This window comes from Columba livia, chromosome 3 (assembly GCF_036013475.1).
Source record: "Columba livia isolate bColLiv1 breed racing homer chromosome 3, bColLiv1.pat.W.v2, whole genome shotgun sequence".
Classification (NCBI taxonomy): Eukaryota; Metazoa; Chordata; class Aves; order Columbiformes; family Columbidae; genus Columba; species Columba livia.
In genome coordinates, this window is record NC_088604.1 from 34900320 (window position 1) to 34923842 (window position 23523).

The window sequence follows — 23523 nt, forward strand, 5'->3', positions numbered from 1 at the left end:
CCTCTCTTCCTGCAGCTGGCAGCACCATTCTCCTGAAGGTGCTCGTTTCTGCCATGTCGATTTTTGCTGGTGTCCACTTTAGAGCACTATGCAGAATTTGAGCACTATGCAGAATTTATCACTATTTTCCTCAATAGCAAAGGCTCACCTGAAGTACTCTCTATGGCACAAGTACAGCAAAAGCCCAGCTCTGCTGATGCTCTTGTAGCTATTTGCCCCTGGACAAATTCCTGATGTGGCAGATCTGATATTCTTTCCCTTTTCCCGATGGTGCAAATAGGCTCCAGGCTAGCTGGATTAGAGCTTCTGTACCAGGACCAGCAACAAACCTGAGTGTACCAAGCAGCCTAAGCACATGCTCTCCAAGCCAAGTCCCCGTTTTAAAAGCATTATAGATCTGCAGTTCACATCTTTAGGCATGTATGCAACAGGTGAAGCAAAGTCAGAAACACGGTATTTATTAGCGCTCTGAAAAAATCACTGATTGTACTTTTTATTTTACTCTTTAGCTAGCCCAAAGATACCACAGATCTGAGACAAAATATTCCATAAGTTTAAGCATTTCCCAGTTCACATTTCTGACCACTGAAGTGTTCTTCAGGCTTCAGTTCAGTGTTGTGAAGGGCATCCCAAGTTCACCTCCTATAGCTTATATCTCCTCTCCTGAATTACAGGAGATCTACTATGCTCCCTCCACCATTCATCTCCTCTCTTAAAATGTTTATTCTTAAAACTTCCTGTTCTGTACCTTTTTTTTTTGATGACCACTCTCCAGGGGATCAGAACTGGAAGATCAGTTTTCCTAGGGCAGTAACAATCTCTCTGAGTATTCCACTAAAACACAACTCTAATGATCTTTTATTGTTGGAATGGAGGAATTTCTCCCATCATCTCTGGTGGTTCAGAAGGAAAGCAAAAACCAACAGATTTAACAGCCATATGACCTGAACATCTATCAACCAGAGTCTACAACTGGACATAGACATCAAAATCATACACAAACCATCATAAAAACATTTGTGACCTATTTTTCACCACAAAAGACAGATTCTTTCGCAGTCAATCAAGTTCTATTAAATACTGCCACCACTAAAAGCAACATGCAGACTACCTGGATACAGTAGTTGAGACCAGGAGTCATGAGGACTACAGGGGATCAATACACCCAATCCTCAAGTCCATAGACCCTTTTGAGACCTTGCAAAAGTTGCTTCCAGTCAGTGGAAAACTGTTACTCAAAGGCAGAAACATGGATTACAGATGTCAGAAGGACCCACAGGTTTCGCCCATGAAGATTCTCTCTCAAAGCGCTGGCTTCACACACTGTAACTGTCACAGTATTGCAATACAAGAAACCCTAAAACTAGAAAGCACAGCAAGAAAAGCTGTAGAGATAAACGGCAATGAGGGGAAAAGGAAAACTACACCTGTGATACTGTTCCCAGCAGATTAATTTATTTCCACCTTCCTAATGCACATACATGTTTGTTTTTTGTGCAAGTCACCACAGCTGTTTGCTTCAGGAAGGGTCTGGTAACAAGACGTGAACATTTGTGAACTTAAGAAGGGGCTGACTACATGAAACAGCTTAGAAACTACACATTTGTAATTGAAACAGAAGGGCACATCAGTTCAGCATGTTAGAATTTGCCAGATGTTCATGGGTTGCCTTGCAAAGAAACAAAAAACAACCCTCCATTCACTACATGATCCTTAATAACTCTAGCAGTTACATAGTTGTTCTATGCCTTAGAATCCTCAACCACAGGGAAGAAACATAAGCAACCCACCCCAGGAGTATCTTCAGGAGCAAAGCGTTGTCTTCTAGGAGGGCAGCAGTCACTCACAATTAGGACAAGAAAATTAAGACAAATAACCATCCACTCACAAATACCCACAGTGTTTAACCTCAGACTTCTATCTCTTACCACCACAGTATTCTCCCAAAGAAGTCATTGCAGAAGAGTTAACACAGACAGTTAAATTCACTGTTGCTGGTCACAATTGTCCTGATAGTTTGACCATCTGCAAGCAAAATGAACCAGTTGAATTCTCTAATATAACCTATATAATTTGGACTGTAAGCAAGCAGGTGAACATGAGTTGCTCTTCGCTACAGGGTTACCAGTGAGAATGGTCCCACACACTGGGTCTGGATCTGTGACTAATTTTCTTTCGGAATGACGGAGCAAACAAAGCTACTGCATGATGCAGACACCAGCCTTTCATTTCAGAAGAGCCATTGTGTTCAGAGAAATCTTGGCTCAAAGCATCTGGAAATCAATAGAATCTTTCTCTGTATTTTAGTATGTTTTGAATAATACTCGTAGGGAGCATATCAGAGCAGCATTTCAAAATCTGTTGTTCCAGTAAGGAATGACCTTCAGCTTATTTTCTGGAATGCCTCTACTAAATCCTTCATTTCCCACCTTCTTAATTTGTGTACATGGCACCATGCAGGGATTAACATCATTAGCAATGTTGTTACCAACCTTCCCTCCCCACCCCAGTATCAATAACATGATATAAAAAGTCAGAACTTTGTGTTAAAGATGATCTACACACAAAAACTTTACTCAAGTAATTTAATGAAACTATTTTGTTAAAAAAATACTTAGTAATTATTGGAATTTTACATAGAAAAATCAGAAATTACTAAAAAAATGGCATTATATAACAAATATAACCTGAATATATAAGAAGAGTTAGACAAATTTGGTAGTAAGGTCTATGGAAAACCTATGCAGAAAAGAGATCAGCTGTTCCTGAGTTAACTGTGTTTCTGTTGACATTCTTCTGAGATGATAACATGACTGCAGTGTAGAACATTCTCCTTCTACCCGAGCCTTTGTCCTAGGTATGTCTCTTCTAACCATTTCATGACATTCATGTTACACATGCCTTTTCCTGGCACAGTTAAGAGGCTCTGAATGCCTGCAAAAGAAAATATCTGAGGCCTGGAAGTACTCCAAATGAAAAACAGTGTACTGTGAGCAGCCTACAGGTGAAAAAGCCCAACACTTCCTATGCTGGGTAGGCAGATGTGCTCATCTGCCAGCTGCCCTCAATACCAGCGCTGCCACATAAAAGCTTGCCACCTTCTTAGCCAACTCATTCTGCAATAAATAAGATAAGAATGCCCCCTTGTGAGAAGTGCAGTTTTACTTAACATACCACTACACTTCAGTATGTCTCAGAAATTTAGAAAGTGATGGCGAGACAGAGAGGGTGAAAGCAAGCAAAGGGTGAGAGAGAGAGAAGGATGGGGGGGAAGAGAGCGAGCGCACAAGAGAGCAAGAGGGAGAAAGAGCGTGAAGGATGCGTGAGAGCGCATGAGCAAAGGGTGTGAGTGACTGTTAAGCCTCTGCAAGTACTTCCCTTCCTCTGGCATCCATACCAGCTCCGCACTGCCGAGCCTCTTGGGCCTGAGCCACTGCTGCACAAGTCAGATGGTGGCACACAGCAACAGTGACAGTCCGTCTGGAGCCCAAGTTGGGGCAAAAGTGTCTTCTCGGATTGACTGAAGCCGCCAGCCAGCGCCTACCTCATCTATCAAGGTCCCTCAGGACACCTTCTCTGCCCTTCTGCCGAAAGAGTCACTGCCAGATCTCCAACATCTGTATTTGAATATTACATTTCAGAAGAAATTTCTGCATATAGGTTAGGCCATTCTATCAAAGTGCATCCTTCGTCTACACATAAACCCATTTATGCAAATTATTCCTTCATAAGGCTTTACAATATATTTGAAATGTTTCAAATCTGTATCTAATAAATATTACATTAAAATATTTTTTCAGTATTTACATATGAAACAAAAAAATATGATCATTGTAAGATTACTTCTTCAATTTCATCTTCTAAAGAACCAAGGGTTTTAACTCCTAGCTTACTTGTAATGTGTTGCAGACGGTGTCTGCTTAGGTTTCTTCCTTCACCAAAAACCTCATTGTCTTCTTTCACTTTGAGTGTACTGTTTTTATCAACAAGAGTCGTCTTACCAGAGTCCCAATCTATGTCAAAAGGTGTTGTATCGTTATTTTTAGAAAGAAGGATGTTATTGGCACTGCTTCCAAAGAGCTGTTCCATTAAATTTGACTTCTTTTCTTTCCTGCTATTGAAATCTGCAGTTTCCTTACCATTTTCTTTTAAGTTGTCACTTTTTTCAGTAAGCCAACTTGGTCTCCCTGATCCTTTCCCAAAGGAAGGTACATAACTACCAAATGTTAACTCGCTACTTAAATCTACAGTCCTTAGATTTCGTTGCTTCTGCTCTTGTTCTCTTGTGGCATCATCCCGGCTGTCATCCACAGGAAATCCATTAGTGACCTTCCTGGGAATCTCAAAGAATTGATTAGTTTTTTCCTTTTTCTCCAGAGAATCAGATTTTCTTGCTGTATTTATGAGTGGTGCTTGGGAAGCAGGTTTCATGTTCATTACATTTTGAGCTTCTCTATCAATTTCTTGCATTTTAGCAAGCAGGAACTCTCTTTTTCGCCGCTCTTCCAGCATTTCAGTGCTTTCTCTCTCGATTCCAGGTTTGAGGATTTGTGTTTCCATCTTTGTTTTCTCTTCTTTTTCCAATAAAAAGGTGCTTTCCTTTTTCGTTTTGTCATATTCTTCCCTTTCCCACTCTGCAGGAAAAGTTTAAATGTTATTTTAAATGTCTTATTTTAAAAATACCTTTCAAGGAATATTTTGAAAATAACGCAAGCAAAAGTCATGGAATTTTTAATATGTTCTTCTATGCATAATGTGGTTTTCCTACTGCGAAAATAAATTCTTCAAAAATTACAACTAAATTCACACCAGGTGCTCTGCTAAGATATAAAAGTTTACTGTCATCTTCCAAAGGGATTAGGACATCTAAGTTTTAGAATTTTCAGAGGTATTTAATTTCTGCCAATTGCCTTCCCATTTCCTGGGTTTGAATGAAAGTGAATACAACATCACCGATTTTAATAGTGCTCACTTACACAGTATTCCATTTTTCTTTGTCACCACTACTGACATAAGAATGGTTCTGGGATATATGTTTGGTTTTTTTTTTTTCCATAAAAGGAACTATTCCTGTGAAGCTATCAGGCCATAAAGTCATAGGAGTCATTACCAGTTTCAAGTAGGGAATGATTTAAAATATACTGCATCTGCTGTGTACAGAAAACAGCTTTACACAAGTGTTCTGTGCATTAGTGAGAGTGTCTGTGCAAATACCAAATGTCAGTTTGCGCAGCTATAATGGGACACCAAAGGTGCAAAACTGTTACTTAATAAACCTGTAGACAGAACCTGCAAAGTTATGCGTATAAGAAAAAAGGACCTTATCAAATATTTATCTCTTCAAAATATTTTTCTATCAAGACAACAGACGTGTGTTTGGCCAAAAGTTGAATATGAGCACTTGGCTCCTTCAACATACTGGCACCCCCCTTTGAACACGTTATTCAAGTTTCGGACTGATGTTTTCACAAAGTTCCATGTTATCTATTGCACTTCAGATGCAGCTTACAGAAATAACTGCAACAGGTCAGTTAATAAATTTAACACACACACACACACACACACATATATATATATATTTTTTTTTTCAATAGTGTAGCATCATACAAAGTTAAATAAGGAGCTACCTTTCTGAAAGTAAGGTGGGGAAAATAGCAGCTTATGCTGTAAGATGGGCAAGGAGGTCAAACCAGCTTACTTAGACACATAACACAGCACATTCTTGACTTATGCAGGTTGTGCACTGATGCCAGTGGAGGTCGAAGATTTTACAGAGTTTACCTCTGAAAGCAGCTATAGACTTCTAGAATTTTTCCTTGTCATCTAGAATAAGTGTTACTGTTCATTAACTATAATCACTGACTGAAAGAGTATTTTAACATGACAGGATGCAGTCCATCTTTATAAATACTTTAGATTAAATTAAAATTAATTTAATTTAATTTGAAATAGTTTAGATTAAGACATCTATGAATAAAAATCATTAAGATGCTGTGGAAACTAAATGAATAAAAAAGCGGTACTAAAATAATGGAAGAAACTGACATTTCTCAAATAGCCACAGTAAACGATTCACGTAACCACTAGTGAAAAGAGAAACTACAATTTCAAATGATACAAGTGCAGTATATATGTACTGAAAAAGCAGGCCATATTAAGGAAAGCAGAATGTAAAAATCTACTGCCTACCTCAACAACATCTAGAAAGTCAGAGATAACATCAGCATTTACCTGCTATGTCATCCTTGTTTTGTAAAGCAAAATCTTTCAGGCTTCAATACTGTTTCACAGACAGTAATTTTTGCTGCTGCATACTTAATCACAGCTGAGTACAGGGCATAGGTTATTCTATATCCCGTATTTCTTTCTGATTCTCTTTGCATAATGTAACTGAAAATAATTTTCCACTGTAGTGATCTCTGCAAAATCATTCTGCTCTTCTCACAAGAAACTAGCAGCCTCACTTGATTAGTATTCTATGGTGTATTTTCCAGCCTCCAGCTGCCCATTTCCTTACCATCATGCAGTTTTTGAACCCTCTCCTCTAAAGCCTGTATTTCCTGAATACGCTTCAGTTTCTCTTCCCTTTCCCTGTCTTGGTCTTGTCTTAGGAGGTCTGCTTGCTCTTTCCATGCTTTGTCTTTAGTTTCTTTTTCCTGAAACAAGTTGATATAAAACAGAAACTGATCAGGAAAAATAATCAGTAAAAGAAACAAAATCATTTGAACTTCTGTGTCATTCTGAAATCACATTCTTACTGCTAAACATAAAAATGAGCAAGTCACCTAAACCAAGCCAGGGGGGGTTTGGGCCCTAAAATCTTATTGTCTCTAACATAGTTTTACGTACCTGAAACAAAATTAATAGACAATCAGCTCTGCTCTGTACTACACATTCCAGGAAAGCTTCAGCTCCAAAGCAAAATTACCACTGTGTTAGGATAGTTCTCATTAGAAATCAGAAGTTGTATTTTTCAAGGACTTTCATATAGAAGGCCAGACGCCACCACTTCATTCTTCTAACAGGCAAACAATTAGCTACCCTCTATTTCCACAAACTGAGTTTTTTTACTGGAGTGGGTTGTTGATTCGGAAAGTTCCATGATGGCACTTAAAGTTATAGAGTATTAAGCAACAAACAGTAAAATAGAAAGGTTTAATCTTTGCTGAAAAAAATCAGCTAGTGAGTACACATACACATTTAAAAGGAAAGAACCTGCAGAAAATATATTAATGCCAGCAGTAAAAATGACGAACACAGAAAAGTAGTGGCCATGAAGTGGAAACCAGTGTAATCCAACATGTGGATTCTAACTTTGTAGCTTATGCTTATTTTAGAGTAAGGTAAGCTACTAGATTAAAATACACTTCTACTAGAAATAAGAGAAACAGGTACTACCTCACAAAGAAAATCAAGCTGTTAGCCAAAACACATTCACTTATTTTCCCTTCATGTACAAGATTATCATTATTACATTAAAAAATTAAACTCAAAGAGATGGCAGCAAAGTATTTAAAATGCTTGACTTAGAAAACAGATGAAAGTACAGGCTACCCCAACCTAATCTACATTACATAAAAGCAATGGCCATACACAAACTAGAGAAGTTTTTACGATAACGTATAGTTGGACTCCACGAGCTACACTTGTACCAACTGTACAGTTCTATAACTCACACACCAAAGTGTATATGGAAGAATGTATACATTAAACTACATCTATACTAAGAGAAAGGATTTTGGAGGAGAGAACATACGAATAAAACAACCATGAAAAAAGCTTCAGTCCTAGCAGGAAGCCAGTCTAGACCATCACCAGAGCATTATTTCTGACAAATAGTTCCAGCCTTATGTAATCAGAATCTGTACAATTTGTACCATAATCTGTATCATTCTGATTTTTAATACCTTTTGAATTTCTTTGATTTTAGGCTGAGGTCATGGAAGTATTAGCAATACTTCTAATGGCACTTTTTTAATAATAAAAAGGGAAATTAAAACCAACAAAGCTGGGAAAATGACAGAAGAAATACCAGGACTATGACAATAAGAGGAAGTGTTAGATTTATGCATTGTGAAATAAGTCTGGAAAGTAAAAGAAACCATAATTAAGACCAACGCAAAAAGAGAAAAAAAGGCAGCCAGCACTGTTACAATAGATTGCTCAAATAAGCATTAGAAATAAAGGAGACAAAACCAAAATGAAGTCTTAAAAACTTCACTGAAATGACAGCGGCAGAAAAAGAAACAAACTGAGCTAATGGTTATCAGTAAGACATAGAATACGGCAAACTAAGTATCACAAAAAAGGAGTATGATATTTCTGGAAGGGCAGAGCTTCTCTTAAAGATCAGAATGTTTTCTAAATTACATTTTCTATATATTTGTATTTGTACATTTACACATATCTTCTAAAATATAAACTCTGCATTAAACATTTGGTCTGACCGATGAGTCAGCTGGAGCAAGTCTCAAATTTTTATGGAACTCACTCTTTTAGGAAGAATCCCTTCTTTCTTGTTTACTGTGTCACCACAGACAAATTCTGATTCTGGAAGAAATTCCACTGGTGAGAAGTACCCACTGGTCTGTACACCTTTAGTGAGCTGTGCTCCTTTTTTAATATTTTGGTTGTTGGCTGTAGAAAATACAAACTAATTAAATCATGTTTTCACTTGAAAATATCTCACTATATACCCATCTCTCATTTTTAATGATTTGCAGCAAACATAATATACTGTATCGGTATTGACAAGCTTCACATAGCTGTTTCAGCAACTGTAAAAGCTAATTAAGAAAAAATTGCACGCAAAACTTCTGCTGAAAAAATAAAGACCTTAAAGCCTTAAAGATCTAAAGTCATTACAGCATACTTAATAGTTGGTTAAAAATCCCCCAAAAATATTTCACTCATCTTACTGCTTGTCACAGAAGCTACATGTAGAGAAGCAAACCCATAAAATTAAAATTCACTTAATTGCATCTTTGAAACACATACGCTTATCTCTACAGAAGGACATTTTTAAAAATCGGAACCTAAAATGGAATAATAGTAGAGTATCTATAATAAAATAAGCAGCAGACAAACTGCTTAAAATGCTGACGTTAAATATTTAAAACAGTCCTATAAATTCCTGTTTCTTCTGACAAGCAGATTCTACTGATTCAATGAAAACAGTTTAAGTACACACAGAGACACAAAAACATACACACATATTTATGTGGGCAGCATAAGGCCTGAGGCTGCCTTCTTACACCAGAACAAATCACTGCACTGATACTTTTCAAAGATTATGTTCTGGGACATATGTACTCTTTAAGGAAAAAAGGAGTGCAACTGATCTGACAGACAGTAGATTTGAATTAGTAAAAAATCAATCAAAACCATCACCAAAATATTCACAGCAGTGAACTTCTACATATTTTACATATTTCTAAAGACTGTAATTTATTGTCATGTAAACATCTATGATCTGTTAATTTAGTAAATAATCTCCCCCTCCTCCTTCAGCCAGGAATATCTGGTATGAAAGGAATTAAGAGTGCTGTTCCTTAAAGTTCTGGGTTTGGTTCTGCTGCAGTTATAGAACAAACACAGTGTCCTTCTTCATAAGCAGTGCTGTGTTGAGAGCAGTGCATAAAAGTCAACGTTCTTGAACAAGCAGTGGTAGTGTCAGACATTGAATGGCATGATATAACCTAGTAGAATAATTTCAAAGTGTCGCTATTAATTTTTCTGCCTTTATTGCTTTATATAAGTTACCCCTTTTTCTTTGTATAAGATCCATGTCTTTTCTTGGTGATAGCTTCAACATACGGTTAGCATATATATTTTTTGCTTCAAGTTCTCTTTCTTTTTCCTGTGAGCGAAAAAGGTAGGTATAACAATGAGTTACTAACATTCCATTTCCTAGTCATTAGTAAAGCTGTAAATTAAACTAAAAATACATGTTGTAAATAGAAACAGAATGAGGTAATCAATAATTACAGCCTGTGTTTTAAGAACAATCACATTCCTAACTTTACTTATACTATAAGAAAGCAGATAGAACTTTCTTCCCCAAAAAATCACTAGCAAAAAGAGCATCTCTGCATTAAACTAAATGCCAATGCCTCCATAACTTGAATAAGACTTACAATGTATGTATAGATTGCACAACTGAATTTTTAGCATTGTAAACAGCTAAACATTTCAATGCTAGCAATGTTACTTGTCACAGGGCACATCAGTACCATGGAACAGAGACCCACTTCACCATAGGGGTAGAGGCATATTCTTCTTTCAGGACATTTATTGAATAAAATACAAAAAATGAACAGTGAGTTATCAGAAATCATCTGATATTGAAGATATTTGCAAAATACTAAACTCTCCACTAACAAATCAGGCTTAAAACACTCTAAACAAGTAAGTTTTTGAGTTATTAATGCTATTGTGACTTGCTTTATAGCTAGTAAGCTGCTAAACTGCTGCATCTCAATTATAAAAGTAAGTTTGAGACTCAGGGTTTCAAGGAAATTCTCCTAGAAACTAAGTACTCTAGTGCAAGTATTTTTTTTTTCTACTCACTAGGTAGAACATAAAAACATTTTCAGTTCTTAAATTTAGAATTTGGGCAACAATGGGATGGGGGATGCAAATAAACCTTTGCACAAATTTAGCAACACACATGGATATCACAAACACATGAAATTAATCTTTACACAAGCCTACTGTAATGCAAGTACATTAGTAACATAAAGTACTGTACATACTTGCAGATTTAGATTTAAAAAACAAGCCTTCAAATCCTCATTTTCCAGTAGATCTTGTGGTTTAGTCACGACACTTGGCTATATACTTGATCCTGCTTTTCTTAACTAATGCTAAGAATAATGATTAACGTAGAGACATTCCTGCTATAAACACTGTAAGGTCAGAGCACAGAACATTTCAATTTAAAGCAGGAAAAGAACTCACATGTGGTGTATAATTAAATACACATCAGAGAGTGCAGTCACTGGTAAACTATTCCAACCCGATTACAGATAATTCCGAAGATAAAATGCCAGAACATGGTTAGCAACTCGTATTGCTCCCCATTTTACCTTCAGCTTCTGATTTAGTTGATTAAGCTCTTCTTGGAGAACTCTGTTTTCTTCTTGAGTCTCATACATCTTTTTTTTCTTTGAATGTAACTCTCGCTGAAAACTGCTACTACTCAGTTCAAGATTTTTTTCCAGATCCTTCAATTAAGACAAAGTATTTTTTTAATAACTGAAGCACTTTTTAATAGTCACATTATTTAAGTAGAATTACAGTAAACCAGCATCTTGGATTCAGATATTTGCTCCACCATTGCTCTAATGCTGAATACATGTTAAACCCTTAATCCTAAATTTGAGGGGGCAGACAGAGCACCTGCAGATGCTGCAGCTCATCCTTCTGGAGTACTGAGAGGTGACTTGAGGACATAATGGGAACACACACTACTTTCTGCAAGGCTTTTGGCACAGTGGACCTTCAAATCTCTTCAGACAAATCTCAAACTGAGGGTTAAGAAGCAGGACACCTCCCTGAAAGGGCAGGATTAGAAGGAAGATGATAAAAACAAACTCTACTAGAAACAAATCTGTGATTGTGATTTCATTGACATACCCTCACCTTGCAATAGCTGTTTTATGTGAACCTGATATGACGAAAAAAGGCAAAAAAGTAGAAGAAAATCCCTTACTTTTTAGAGCATGATTCATTTTAACATTATCCAGCCCTACACATGCTGAAATACCTGATCATAAAACTACAGATGCCAGATGGTGACACTACAGGGCGAGATGATTTGAGTAACTCAGCAGTCTATATCTTGGTATTTGGGGACTTATTTTTTATGAAAGCTTCATTTCCAGCTTAATTCTTTCTATTATCTCTGTAATGTAATTTACATTTAATTACTAATATAGCCATCAAACCTTAACACCATTTTAACGACCAACATAATTTCAGCTAAAAAATAGTATTGCATGCCACTACCAACAGTTTAATAATGTTAACACAATTATTTTTAAGTGAGTTTTTAGACATATTTGCAATGTAGATATGTTTACAAAAATGTAAACATTTTTGCTGAAAAAATTAGAATATATTGCATGAAGTTCTTAAAATAGATACTGTAAAATGTTCTAAAGTTCATTTTGGTATTAAAAAAATGCTGTAATTTTGTTCAGCTCAGCTCTCAGATGTGCAGAATAGCGGACAATCAAACATTCCATAAGTGCATTTCACAAAATTGAGAAAGAATTACTATGTATGTGTTGTTTTAGAATTTTAGAAGCCAGTTCCCTAAATACCCAGAAAATAGTTAACAAATGCTTCCCCTCCAAGAGGATAAATCAGATTGCAGAAAGTTGTATTATAGCCACATACATTTCTGAAATGTTATTACCAGTTACAGAAACGCTTCAAAGCACAAGTCCACAGTATATATGCTGACAAAATACACTTAATTTGTAAGCAGAAATTGAATGCACGACTACCAGGTATGTTAGTGGTGATTATATATCACCTTGGAAATATTTTACTTGATGCTACTTATATTTTAAAAATATACATTCTTTTCTATTTGCTCTACAACAGTGAAAAAATGCAATTCATGAAGCTCATTATGATAAGAAATAGATGTACCAGAATTTCCTAGGGAAAAAAAAAATCATCTCACCTTAATTCTTTTTTCACTGTCCTCTAGCCTGCTCTCTGCATAGGCCAGTTTCTTTGCCAGGTCATCTCTCTCAGCAAGGTGCTTATCTGCAGACAGCTTTTTCAGTTTCTGCAAGGCAGTTTTTGTTCTGTACAGTTCATCTTCCGAATCTTTCAGCCGTCTCTCAGTTGCACGTTCTTTCTCTTGAGATTTTCGTAGGCGCTCCCTTAATATTCTAATCTCATTGTTGTGCCGAGCAAGGAGCTGAGAGATTTCGTTCTCCGTATCTTCAAACTTATTCAAGGCTTTCTCCTGCCTGTGCTGAAGCCTCTTCAGTGCCCTGTTTTCCCTCTGCAGCTCATCCAGTTTGATGTGGAGTTCAGTCAGTTCATTTCGGAGCTCATTGATTTTCAGCAGCCTGGCAGAAAGAACTCTTTTTGTAACAAGATCTATATCTTTTGCAGGAGAATCTCTGGTGAGGCTCTGAGAGCAGAAACCCCACTGTGTCCCTCTTTTGCTCGGTGCATATTTGGAAACCAATTTCTTTGTGGCTAAGAGAGGAAAAATAAAAAGCACGTTTACTACAAGACAATGCAATTTGTCTATTCAGACATCCTCCTTGGAAAAGCGCTCTGCCCGAAACAATTTTACAATACTTAGCAGAGATTGCAGCTTTCAAACCAGACAATAAAAAGCATATATATGATACATTTATGCTCCTTTTGATAGATAAAAAAATGGAATTTATCTTTGTGATCTACTGTAAGAGCAGCCATTAATATAGTACCATTGTAAAGTAATAATCTGCAAATAGTATCAGAAATAGCAGTCATATTTTGGTAATATTTGACGATGTTTATTAAAATGTTTTAGAAATACTGTACTCTTATGCATACAATATTATCAAATGCTTTTAAAATGGCAACAATTAGCTGAGCGTTAGCTAGTTATGTATTATGCAAGATGTAATTCTCTCAGACAAATGCAGTAGTATTTTCAAATCCAGCTGCCATGATTACAGACAAAACAGCAGATTTCAAGGCTCAATGCAAAAAGCCTCTGAAGCAAAATTATAAATCCCATGAAAATTCAGTTCTCCCTGAAAAATGTGTTCTTGTATCACAAGTTATTTTCCACACAGTATCCTTATTTGATAACTAGTATGCATCACTCTCATTCCTATTTGATCTTATTATTTTATTATCATCCCCACAGACAAATGCTACACATTTTGTTTCTATCTTATTTGCCTCTCAAGCCACGCTCAAAGAATGAAGCATTATAATCAACAAAAAATATCTCTTAAAGCAACTGAATATACAGAGTGTGCATAATTCATTAAGGTACATCAGTGTTTGGAAGAAACATACTGAGCAGCAGCTTATAATTCAGGCTTGAAAGCTGGGATACAGCAATAGCGCAGTTACCTACACACAGACAGTGAGTGCGTGTGACAGCAAATTCTTCCTTCCTTTCCGTGTTTCTATTCTACAGCAAATACTTTACAGCAAAAATAACAGCTGTAAAATACCTTCGTAGAATTTCCTCCAAACATTTTGCACAAATACTCATTCATTTTCTGTTTGATGCTCATTTTTTCCACAGCTTGGGCAAACATAAGAAGTCTTTTTTTTCCTTTACAAGTAACACTTATGTCACATTCAGGTATGAAAACGTTATCTAATACATGCACTGCAGGAACGATGCCACTTCTGTCACCAACTAAGAGAATTCCCACTGCCCCTATACTTCCATCCCCTTCAAGAATTTCTCAACATTTGGGGCAGAACAGAAAATTCCAATACCAAGTTTGCACTTTTGACCATGTAATTAAATTGGGTACTAGTGTCTTTCAAGAACAACATGACATTCACAATACTTTCATGTAATAATTATGTTCAATCCTGGCTATATAATCAAAGAACTAATCATATATTTCTCCCCTCCAAATTAAATAGCATATGGAACTGCAGTTTTTGTTTCTGAGAAAGCTAACCCACGACTGATACAGAGAAGATGCCACTTCTGAACACAGAAAAGCTCAGCAAAACACCAGTTGCACCAGGACAACATCACTGTCAAGGATCTGAAGAGATACGCTCCCTGGACAACCTCAATAGTTACACTTAGATCTTCTGGCACACTCTGGATCATAATGTTGACCAAACGACTCACAAGCTAATCAAGCACTTATGAATGAAACAGAGCACTGGCTTCTGAAAGGCAGCATATGCTTTGACATCACCAGAAAACGTGTGCTATTATTTGGAACAAGCTGCCAAAGTGTGCCAGAGAGGCTTCACATCCCTGCCTCAGTGCAGGACCTGTACAACCATTCTCTCCCTTTTTGCAGGGTTGTTCATTTCCCCACAATCTCAACCACGACAGCAGCTTTTGAAGGTGAGATGTGTGAGGGAGCTCAAAGTGGAGCTGCTTTGTCTCAAATTGGGGATATTTTACCCTCAAGGAAGGACCAAGAAAAACTTTCCTTTTCATTTCCACACGCATCTAACTTTCACCCAAGACATTTTCTCTCTCTTGCCGCATTAGTGGTCTTTCATTTCTTCTTTTTTTTTGCAAGTATTCAGTATTACACTGTAAAGCTTAGTCAACTAGACTTTCACAAGAGAGATATCTTTAGGGGTATTTTGCCAGTGAAGTTTTAACAATTGTCTCTCTTTTACTGACTGCATAGTAAGGACCCTTTTCAGTGGTGCCCAACAACAGGATGAGGGGCAATGGGCACAGACTGAAACCTAAGAGGTTCCATCTGAATATCACAGTATCACAGTATGTTTGGGATTGGAAGGGACCTCAAAAGATCATCTAGTCCAATCCCCCTGCTGGAGCAGGAACGCCTAGGTGAGGTCACACAGGAACACGTCCAGGCGGGTTTTGAATGTCTCCAGAGAAGGAGACTCCACAACCTCCCTGGGCAGCCTGTTCCAGTGCTCTGTTACCCTCACTGAGAAGAAGTATTTTCTCAAATTTAAGCGGAACCTCTTGTGTTCCAGCTTGATCCCAGAACTTCTTTACTATGATGGTGCCAGAGCACTGGAACAGGCTGCCCAGAGAGGTTGTGGAATCTCCTTCTCTGGAGACATTCAAAACCCGCCTGGACACATTCCTGTGTGATCTGCTCTGGGTGAACCTGCTTTAGCAGGTGGGTTGGACTAGATGATCTCCGGAGGTCCCTTCCAACCCCAACCACTCCGTAGTTCTGTGACTTGCCTTGAGTCCTTGGCCTCAAGTCTTTTTGTCAAAGACAAAAGGAGAGTATCAGCATGATTCAACAAAAGTCCAGTATAACAGCCACATTTACTTGTAAAAAAAATATGAAAAGTTATGAAAATAATCAAAAAACCTCCTTATGCAGGAACAGGTTAATTTCAGTTGTCAACAGAGCAGTTACAGTCTACCTGCCATCTATAACATAATTCACATGAACCTTACTTATAGATTCTCATAATGGTAGCTTCCCACTTTTATTTCAGCTTTCAAAGATAATTAACTCTTTGGAGTAGTTACAAAGCAGCAATTTCTGCTATCTACCTACCTTGGTAGTGCACAAGGCTGTTTGAAGTTTGTGGTTTGTAATCTCTTTTTTCTTGGCTTGTGGATGGATAGCTGAGTGTTGGCGACTGGCCAGATGAATGAGATGCATTATCTTCATCTGAATAATAGGAGTCACTATTTTTATCCCCATCTGATTTCCTGCCATGTTCAGAATCTGGGCTCCTTACTCTTTCTCCCATTTTTCAGATTTAACTGCTTTCCAGATTTTTCTCAAAGACTGTTCATTTTGACACAAAGGACGTTTCAGTTGTCACAATGGCAGCAGCTGGATTATTTCCTTGGGTTTATCATCTTCATCTCCAAAGCATGAGATCTTTGCAGTTCAGTTCAGCAAGCAGTAGTTATCATTCAGAATGCATTTTTCTGTAACAATTTAGAGAGAAAAAAAAAGATGAAAATGATTTTGCTGTTTAGTTAAGAAAAAAAGGCAAGAATACTGTAAAATTATTCAGGATTCCTATAACTGTATGCCATGTGTTGTACTACATTACCCTTGTTATTTATATTAAATGTGACAGGCATCACTCTAAGAATGCTACTAGGATTACACTCAGTATTTTGAGGCACTTCATCCCCCAAAAGAGAAATCAGAAAATTAACACAGCTAAATCTAAAATAAGAAATTACTCCCAGGTTAGAGAGAGGAAAAGAAATATTTGGAAAACAAATGCAAGTGAAAGTTTGACATTATTCAGGAAACTAATTTAAACATATTTTAAAACTTTTTAACCAGATAAATTAACAACTTGTTCACGTGATTAGAATTAACATAGTATTTGCAGAATTAGGCTAAATCTTCCATTTCTCAATTTCTGACACCCTGATGATGTTAAATAATTGGCTTGAAAATCAGTTGTCCCATTCATCTGAAAGACGTTCTGTCTCTAACTGCTAATGAGACTGTATCCACATCACAGTCTTTGTCCCAAAAACCCCACCTTACAACATCTAGTGTTTCATGCCTTCAAGAACTGGCAAGAACACACACATTTGTGCCGTGTGCTTTGTAGGAAAATGCAAACATAGCCTTTTGAGTTTCTTACAAGTGATAAGAGAGACCACACTGCTGGTATATGGTAAACATTCCACCTGCAGCAGGTATAAAATGAGAAAGGGCTGATGCTGCAGCCTGTCTTTTGATGTAAACTGCAAAGTCCCCTAAACTCAAGGTAAAATCATCTTATTCACATTTTTGGAGATACTTCTTGAGAATACAATGGAGCAAATATATCCAAAATTTTCCTCACGTTCTCAGTCAAAAGAAATTTCTCATCAGTTTAGGAAGTATTTTACTGTCTATGCTCAAGCTTCCATGTGTTCTGTCTCTCTCACCACTCTTCACAGCTCTCCAGCTTATTTCACCATCTACCTCCCTCCTATCCAACTCCAAGACCTCAAGCCCCTAATGGGTGAATAAATAGGACTTGCATCAGAGCCCATCGGTTCTGCCTGTGCAATGACATAAACTCCTGCCCATTTCTAAGCTCCTGCCTATTAGCAGCTTTCAGTCAAAACTCTTCTACACTGCAGGGCATACAACATCCTTGTAAATGAGCTGTAAATTTTTCACTGTATTATTTCGCCGATAAAATAAATGCTTCTCAGCCCTCTGTTCCACTGTCTATACATGCAGAATTGCATAGCCAAGCAGAACAGAAATGTCAGCTGCCAAGACAGGTTTCACTACGAATTCAAGCTTTCTGGCCAAGTTCACTGTTAGCATAACTCTGTCTCCAGGGACTGGAATCCATTTGCCCTCGTAATCTATACAGAAGGAATTAGAGGAATAAATATCCCAACAGATTTCTGAACTGGGAAGCTGCTGGGAAACCAATACTGAATTATTGGGAAAAGTGTTTTTCTTTACTTACGGAGTAACTTTCCAAAATAATGTATAAGCATCTAAATATTTTCAAAGTGGTACAAATAAATCAGATGCCTAAAACCTATGCCAGAGAGGATTCTGATGAAAACTAAAATTACAGTGGAAAGACCAGAAAGAAGACAAGCTATGCTTGAGATGACTTGTCCTAGCGATTGATAAACACATGTTGGAAGGTATCAGCCATTGTGAACGTGCAAATGATTGTTCTTATTTTTCTTCTGAAATCATGCAGTTATTAAAGATATTACAAAAGTATATACCTAGTCATAATTGTGTTATCTTTTTAGTGTTTTAAGTGTAACAAAGACCTCAGATATGGTCATGAGTGCAAAACTAAGATCAAGTAAGAATATTAGAATATATCAGGGTGTATCTCTGCTCCCAAACAGCTCCATTCCTAAATTCTGGCCTCACAAACACCTGTGCAGAACGTGTGTTATTTTGCTCCTTGAAGAGCAAAACAAGCCCAAACCGAAACACAGGAAAAAATTTGGGGGACAATTCGTTCTCTAGAGGGTACACAGGCAAGACTGGATCAGGTCTGTCTCCACAGGACAGAATCTCAGGGAATGCAACAAATAGAAAATAAAATATAAAGTAATATATTTAGATTAAAATATTAAATAATACAAAAATAGTACTCTGGAGGGCTGTAACATAGACCTCATATTACCACCATCCTGACTGAAAAAAATAGTAGTTGCATTTGTAATCCACACAAAGTGCGGTGTTGTCATTGAAGCCACAGGCTTTGTTTCCAGGTAACAACTTGGGCCACAAAACTTGTCAGACTTCATCCAAACTCATCTTGGGTACGTGGAGCTTTGCTATAGCTTATTTAGCTGCAACACAATTAGTGAACAACCAGGGAACTTACGTAATTTGTTTTAACATTTTGCTTAACTTTGTACAATTGTCCAGCACCTATGTTACATGTGTGTTTATAACTAACAGACAGCAATAACAAGCAGTTATTCTGTGCAGAGTGAATTATCTACAATCTGTGCAAAAATGTGTCAGAGAGGCATGGGGCAACTGCAGGGGCCTGAAAGCACAAACACGAGTGGGTGCTGGGACCCTAAGCTGTAACAGCTCACCTGGGGTACTTACTGGTCATCAAGGGGATGCAGTCTTGGTAGCTGGGTAAAACCAGTTTTATAGGCAACACATAGAACAAAGAACAAGTAGTCAACATATGTAGCACTCAGAACATGTAGTAAATTCAGATGTAATGCAGAATCATGAATCATTGAATGGAATGGAAGAAGAGAATAGGTGCACAGTGTGTTAACAAGCATATAAAAATTAACCCAAATGGATGCAAGGCAAGGAGGAAGAAACCATCACCACCCTCTTCTTGCCCGGGAAGAATTTGGGATGCTGATGACTTGCTGTAAAGAATTCCCTCTCCCATCTGAAGCCAGTCAGGTCCCAGTGGGAGAGTGAGTGGGCAAAGATAACAAGAGAGAAAGGGTTTGGTACTAGAGTTTGTGCCTATATCACTGTAACCATATATAACTTGAACTGTCTTTGTATCTGGACTAAGTCTTTGATTAGACTTTTAAGATTTTAATTAGAGTAACAATCAGCTGTTGGCTCTGCATCTAAGGTGCGTTCCCTGTTTTGCTCATAACAACATGCCAAAACCAAACTGGTGGGAATTCAAGCAGCTTGTTCTGTTACTTGGCTGGAAGTCTGTCCCAGGGCCATGTGTGGCAGCCAGAGGAGTCCTGGACTACTGGAGTGGGTGAGCACATCAGTGTTAGAGGCACCACCACATCTAGAGGTGTTAACCTCACCCTGTGTGGGGGCAGGGATTACTCTATGGGGCAAATACCTTCCACAGTGTAGATATAGCCAAGATACACCCAAATTTTGTCTGCCTTCAGCACACAGAAGGACAGAAAGAAATCATCATGCACAGGCTTTTTCTTGAGAAGAAAACAAATATGAATGAAAACAAACGAGACTGCATTTAGGGAAAACATAAATGCCTATAGTTGAATCATCAAGATGTCTAATTACATATATAAAACAAAACCACTCACTTTCACTTACTGACTTAAAGCTGATCAGTTATTTTACAGTCTCACAAGTATTCACTGAAGAGGCGATAATCTTTTTGAAGAATGCTTTTCATAGCTCTGTGTATTTAAAACAGACAAATTGTAAGAACTGGAGGATTAGAATTACACATCGCTCCTGTACTGGATATTCCCCACTTTTTGGAGTATTTTGCTAAGTATCATTTTGATATACAGCAACATAAATGAACAGTAATTTTTGATGTGTTCTGGAAGTACTCAGAAAAGCAATGGACTGAAAACAAATGGAAAAAGGTGAACCAATAAAAGCTCCCTTGAGGAACCACCAAAACATTTTCAAATGGTTTTCAGTTTTATCAACTGGTAATATTATAATATTTTACATACAAACCAAGAAACATTAGTATGTCAAGTCTTGCCAAATTCAGTTTTCCCTCAGTCTATAATGTCATTTGATGAACGTAAAGAATGCACAATTTATCTTGAGAACAAATGAATCACTAGGATATTTGAGTTTTATTTCAGTCAGCCTAAGGACTGTCTAATTAAGGAATGCTTTAGTTCACTGACTTCTCAATTGTTACCAACTAGTCTGAGTTGATTATAAAATAAGTTAAACTTGGCTAAGATCCACAAAGACATCTATCTTTCCTTGGTATATTTAATAAGTTTGTAAGGAGTGAAACACTGTGGGTTAGCAATGAGTCTACTAAGCTCCACCACTACCACCACCACACCTCAACCCCCTCCCTCCAAAAGCTCCACACGCGCTTTCAGAAGTATAATACATCAAGATCAGATCAGTATACAGTGACCTAGGTAAGTCTTGAGCTTATACAAACATTAGAAACAGTTTTGTTTCCAGAATTTCATACTCCTTCACTTCAGCAACTTATACTATTGCTATTATTTACATATTTTGTATGGAAAACATGCTGCTTATTACAAAAACCAGTCAAGCTCCAGATTGCTGTGAAGCATATGATGGACAAAATAGAAAACACTAAATAATTGCAACAGTTACAGAATACTGTCTTCCTAACACTCCTAAGTAAATCACAGGAACAGAAATTGAACTGCTGGTTTAAGGTATTAAGCAATAAAGGAAAATTACCCAGTCATTCTTGTCTCACAGTATACCCAGAGCTTAGTTCTGTAAGGCAAGACCCATAAAACTTTTAAAGTCCTTTTCAATCTTAATGCCCTTCAGACACCAGAAGAAGCTAGATGTTTTTACTGGTCACCATCTGACATTTCTTGAGTAGAAATACTGACCTCTAATGGTCCACTGAGTTCTTCCACCTATTCTGAGATGGATGGCACAAGCATGCGCCAGCTTCAGACAAGTACAAAAGCATCAATCCAAATTATTAAAGTGCTGAACTTAAAGAATAACTTAAAAATAAATTTGTCTTCCTCCTTTTCCTCCACCCTTCTTTTTCACATCCAAATACTGTAGTTTTTCCCAAGAGGAGCAAGAATTTACTTGTATCACATCGAAACACATTCACTGATGAGGCATTAGGGAAGAGCGAATATTTTATTAGGGAAGCCTTCTGCAGTTGCTGACGTAACTGTATGTGTTTCTTTCAGGTTCACCAGCTTTGGTGAATTAAAACGCTGCATGGTTTTAAAAATCAATGCTAAATTTATCTGATGCTGTGACAGTAATACTTAGCGTTACTTTAATCAGCAGACCTCAAAATGAGAGAGTTGCTGAAAGTCCCAGGTCAGAGATAAGGAAAGGGTTGTCCAAACTGTTAACACATGGGCCAGTCCTACAACCAGGAGAAGAGATTATGTTTTTAAATCTTCTACCGAGGAGGTTTGTGCCACTGTCCACATTCCCACTTGTCCCTGTGCTGTGAGCAGACTTACCGAGTCCAACCGAGCCGTTCCTGAAAGCAGCTCTCCGCTTCCCAAAGGGTAACCCAGCAACGTCCCTTCACTGGGGAGAAGTTCTCAAAGAACACATTGAACATTGATTTTAACTCGCAGTTCTTAAAACAACTAAGGACTACACATGAGAGCGCATTTTAAGCGCCATCGTTTAACCCTACGGTAAATGACCTGTGAAGAAAGGGGCCCGGCACCAGCGGCCTGACGCACACGGCTGCCCGGGACACTGCTGCACAACCCCGCCGCTACTCCGCCAACAGGAGCCCCGGCGCTCAGCCCGGGCCCCGCCGCCGTCCCCGCTGCCTGCCCGGGACCGGGCCGGTCAGCCCGGCCCACACAGCGCGTAGGGATCCGCGGCTGCTGATCCGAACACCCCCCCGCCCCGGAGGATGAGCCTAGGCCCAGGCCCGCTCCCAACCCCCACGAACACCACCCACCACCCCCGCCAGCTTCTCCCTCCGTCCCGCGGCACCGCCGTCGACCTCGGCCCGAACCCCGAGCGGTGTCGCCGCCGGTACCTGTCCGCCCGCCCAGCGGACGCGCCGGCGGTTGCCGCGATACGCTTAAAGTGGCCGCCGCGGCGCGGGGGTTATTGACAGCGGCTGCCCGAGCAACGGGGCGGAGGGGAAGGCGGGCACTGGTCGCCGGCCATTGGCTACGCGTCCTGCCAACTCGACGGCTGGCGGCGGCTCCCGGAGGCTGATTGGTAGCGGTCGAGAGGAAACGTCACTCTCCGCGGGTGGGATGCTACATTCTGGATGCTGATTGGTTGAGGCGCTGGAGGGGAGATGTGAGAGAAGCTGAACAGCTGGTGATCGCTCAGGGTGGCGGCTGAGGCTGGGCTGAGTCGAGCGGAGCCATGTCGGGCTGAGCGGAACCGGGCCCGGCGTTGCCCCGTGTGACCCCTTGCTTCTTACCCAATCCGCGGGAAAGCTCTGGCGGTCGTGGCCGTCTTGAGGCCGGCAGCTCCGCGGCCCGGCCTTGACGCCTCCATCTTGGTTCTGCTGGAACCCGTGTGTGAAATCGAAGGAGGTGTCAAGTGCAAGATGAGAGAGGAGCCTTGGGGGAGAAGGGCAGCGTGCTGCCTTGTGCTGTTACCCTCAGCACACCTCGCAGGGAGTAGGGCCAAGGGAAACCTTGGGTGGCCACAGGCACTCACCCTCACCTGGGGTTTGGAAACAGGGTGTTGGGTCAAAGAGGCATCTGGTAGCAATCACAGAATGTCGGGGATTGGAAGGGACCTCAAAAGATGATCTAGTCCAATTCCCCTGACGGAGCAGGAACACCTAGATGAGGTTACACAGGAATGTGTCCAGGCGGGTTTGAATGTCTCCAGAGAAGGAGACTCCACAACCCCCCTGGGCAGCCTGTTCCAGTGCTCTGGCACCCTCACTGAGAAGTTTCTTCTCATATTTTAGTGGAACCTCCTGTGTTCTGGTTTATAC

The 23523-nt window shown here is 39.0% G+C and overlaps 1 protein-coding gene across 11 annotated transcripts; it reads right to left on the reverse strand.

The window, feature by feature from the left end:
* Nucleotides 1-2571: 2571 nt before the first annotated feature.
* LCA5 (lebercilin LCA5) lies at nucleotides 2572-22749 on the reverse strand. 11 transcript variants are annotated; one of them, XM_065056379.1, is made up of 11 exons: nucleotides 22597-22749; nucleotides 22058-22140; nucleotides 20193-20278; nucleotides 19232-19273; nucleotides 16230-16612; nucleotides 12695-13224; nucleotides 11088-11225; nucleotides 9763-9859; nucleotides 8492-8637; nucleotides 6518-6656; nucleotides 2572-4634 (listed from the first exon to the last, which is right to left on the reverse strand). In XM_065056379.1, exons 5-11 carry the CDS (start codon nucleotides 16426-16428, stop codon nucleotides 3829-3831), a joined length of 2055 nt encoding a protein of 684 aa, XP_064912451.1. In that variant the 5' UTR covers nucleotides 16429-16612; nucleotides 19232-19273; nucleotides 20193-20278; nucleotides 22058-22140; nucleotides 22597-22749; the 3' UTR covers nucleotides 2572-3828. The 11 variants fall into 11 exon arrangements, with proteins under 11 accessions (XP_064912451.1, XP_064912450.1, XP_064912447.1 ...); XM_065056378.1 differs by having other exon boundaries at nucleotides 19245-19273; nucleotides 20183-20278; XM_065056375.1 differs by having other exon boundaries at nucleotides 20183-20278.
* Nucleotides 22750-23523: the final 774 nt, after the last annotated feature.

Excerpts from the sequence above, each read along its gene's own strand:
- LCA5 (XM_065056381.1), bottom strand. The coding sequence starts at position 16,428 with ATGGGAGAAAGAGTAAGGAGCCCAGATTCTGAACATGGCAGGAAATCA. Across the intron at positions 8,638-9,762 it reads TCTTATACAAAGAAAAAGGG|CCAACAACCAAAATATTAAA; the intron begins GTAACTTATATA and ends TATTTTCTACAG. Across the intron at positions 6,657-8,491 it reads AAGGGATTCTTCCTAAAAGA|GAAAAAGAAACTAAAGACAA; the intron begins GTGAGTTCCATA and ends AACTTGTTTCAG.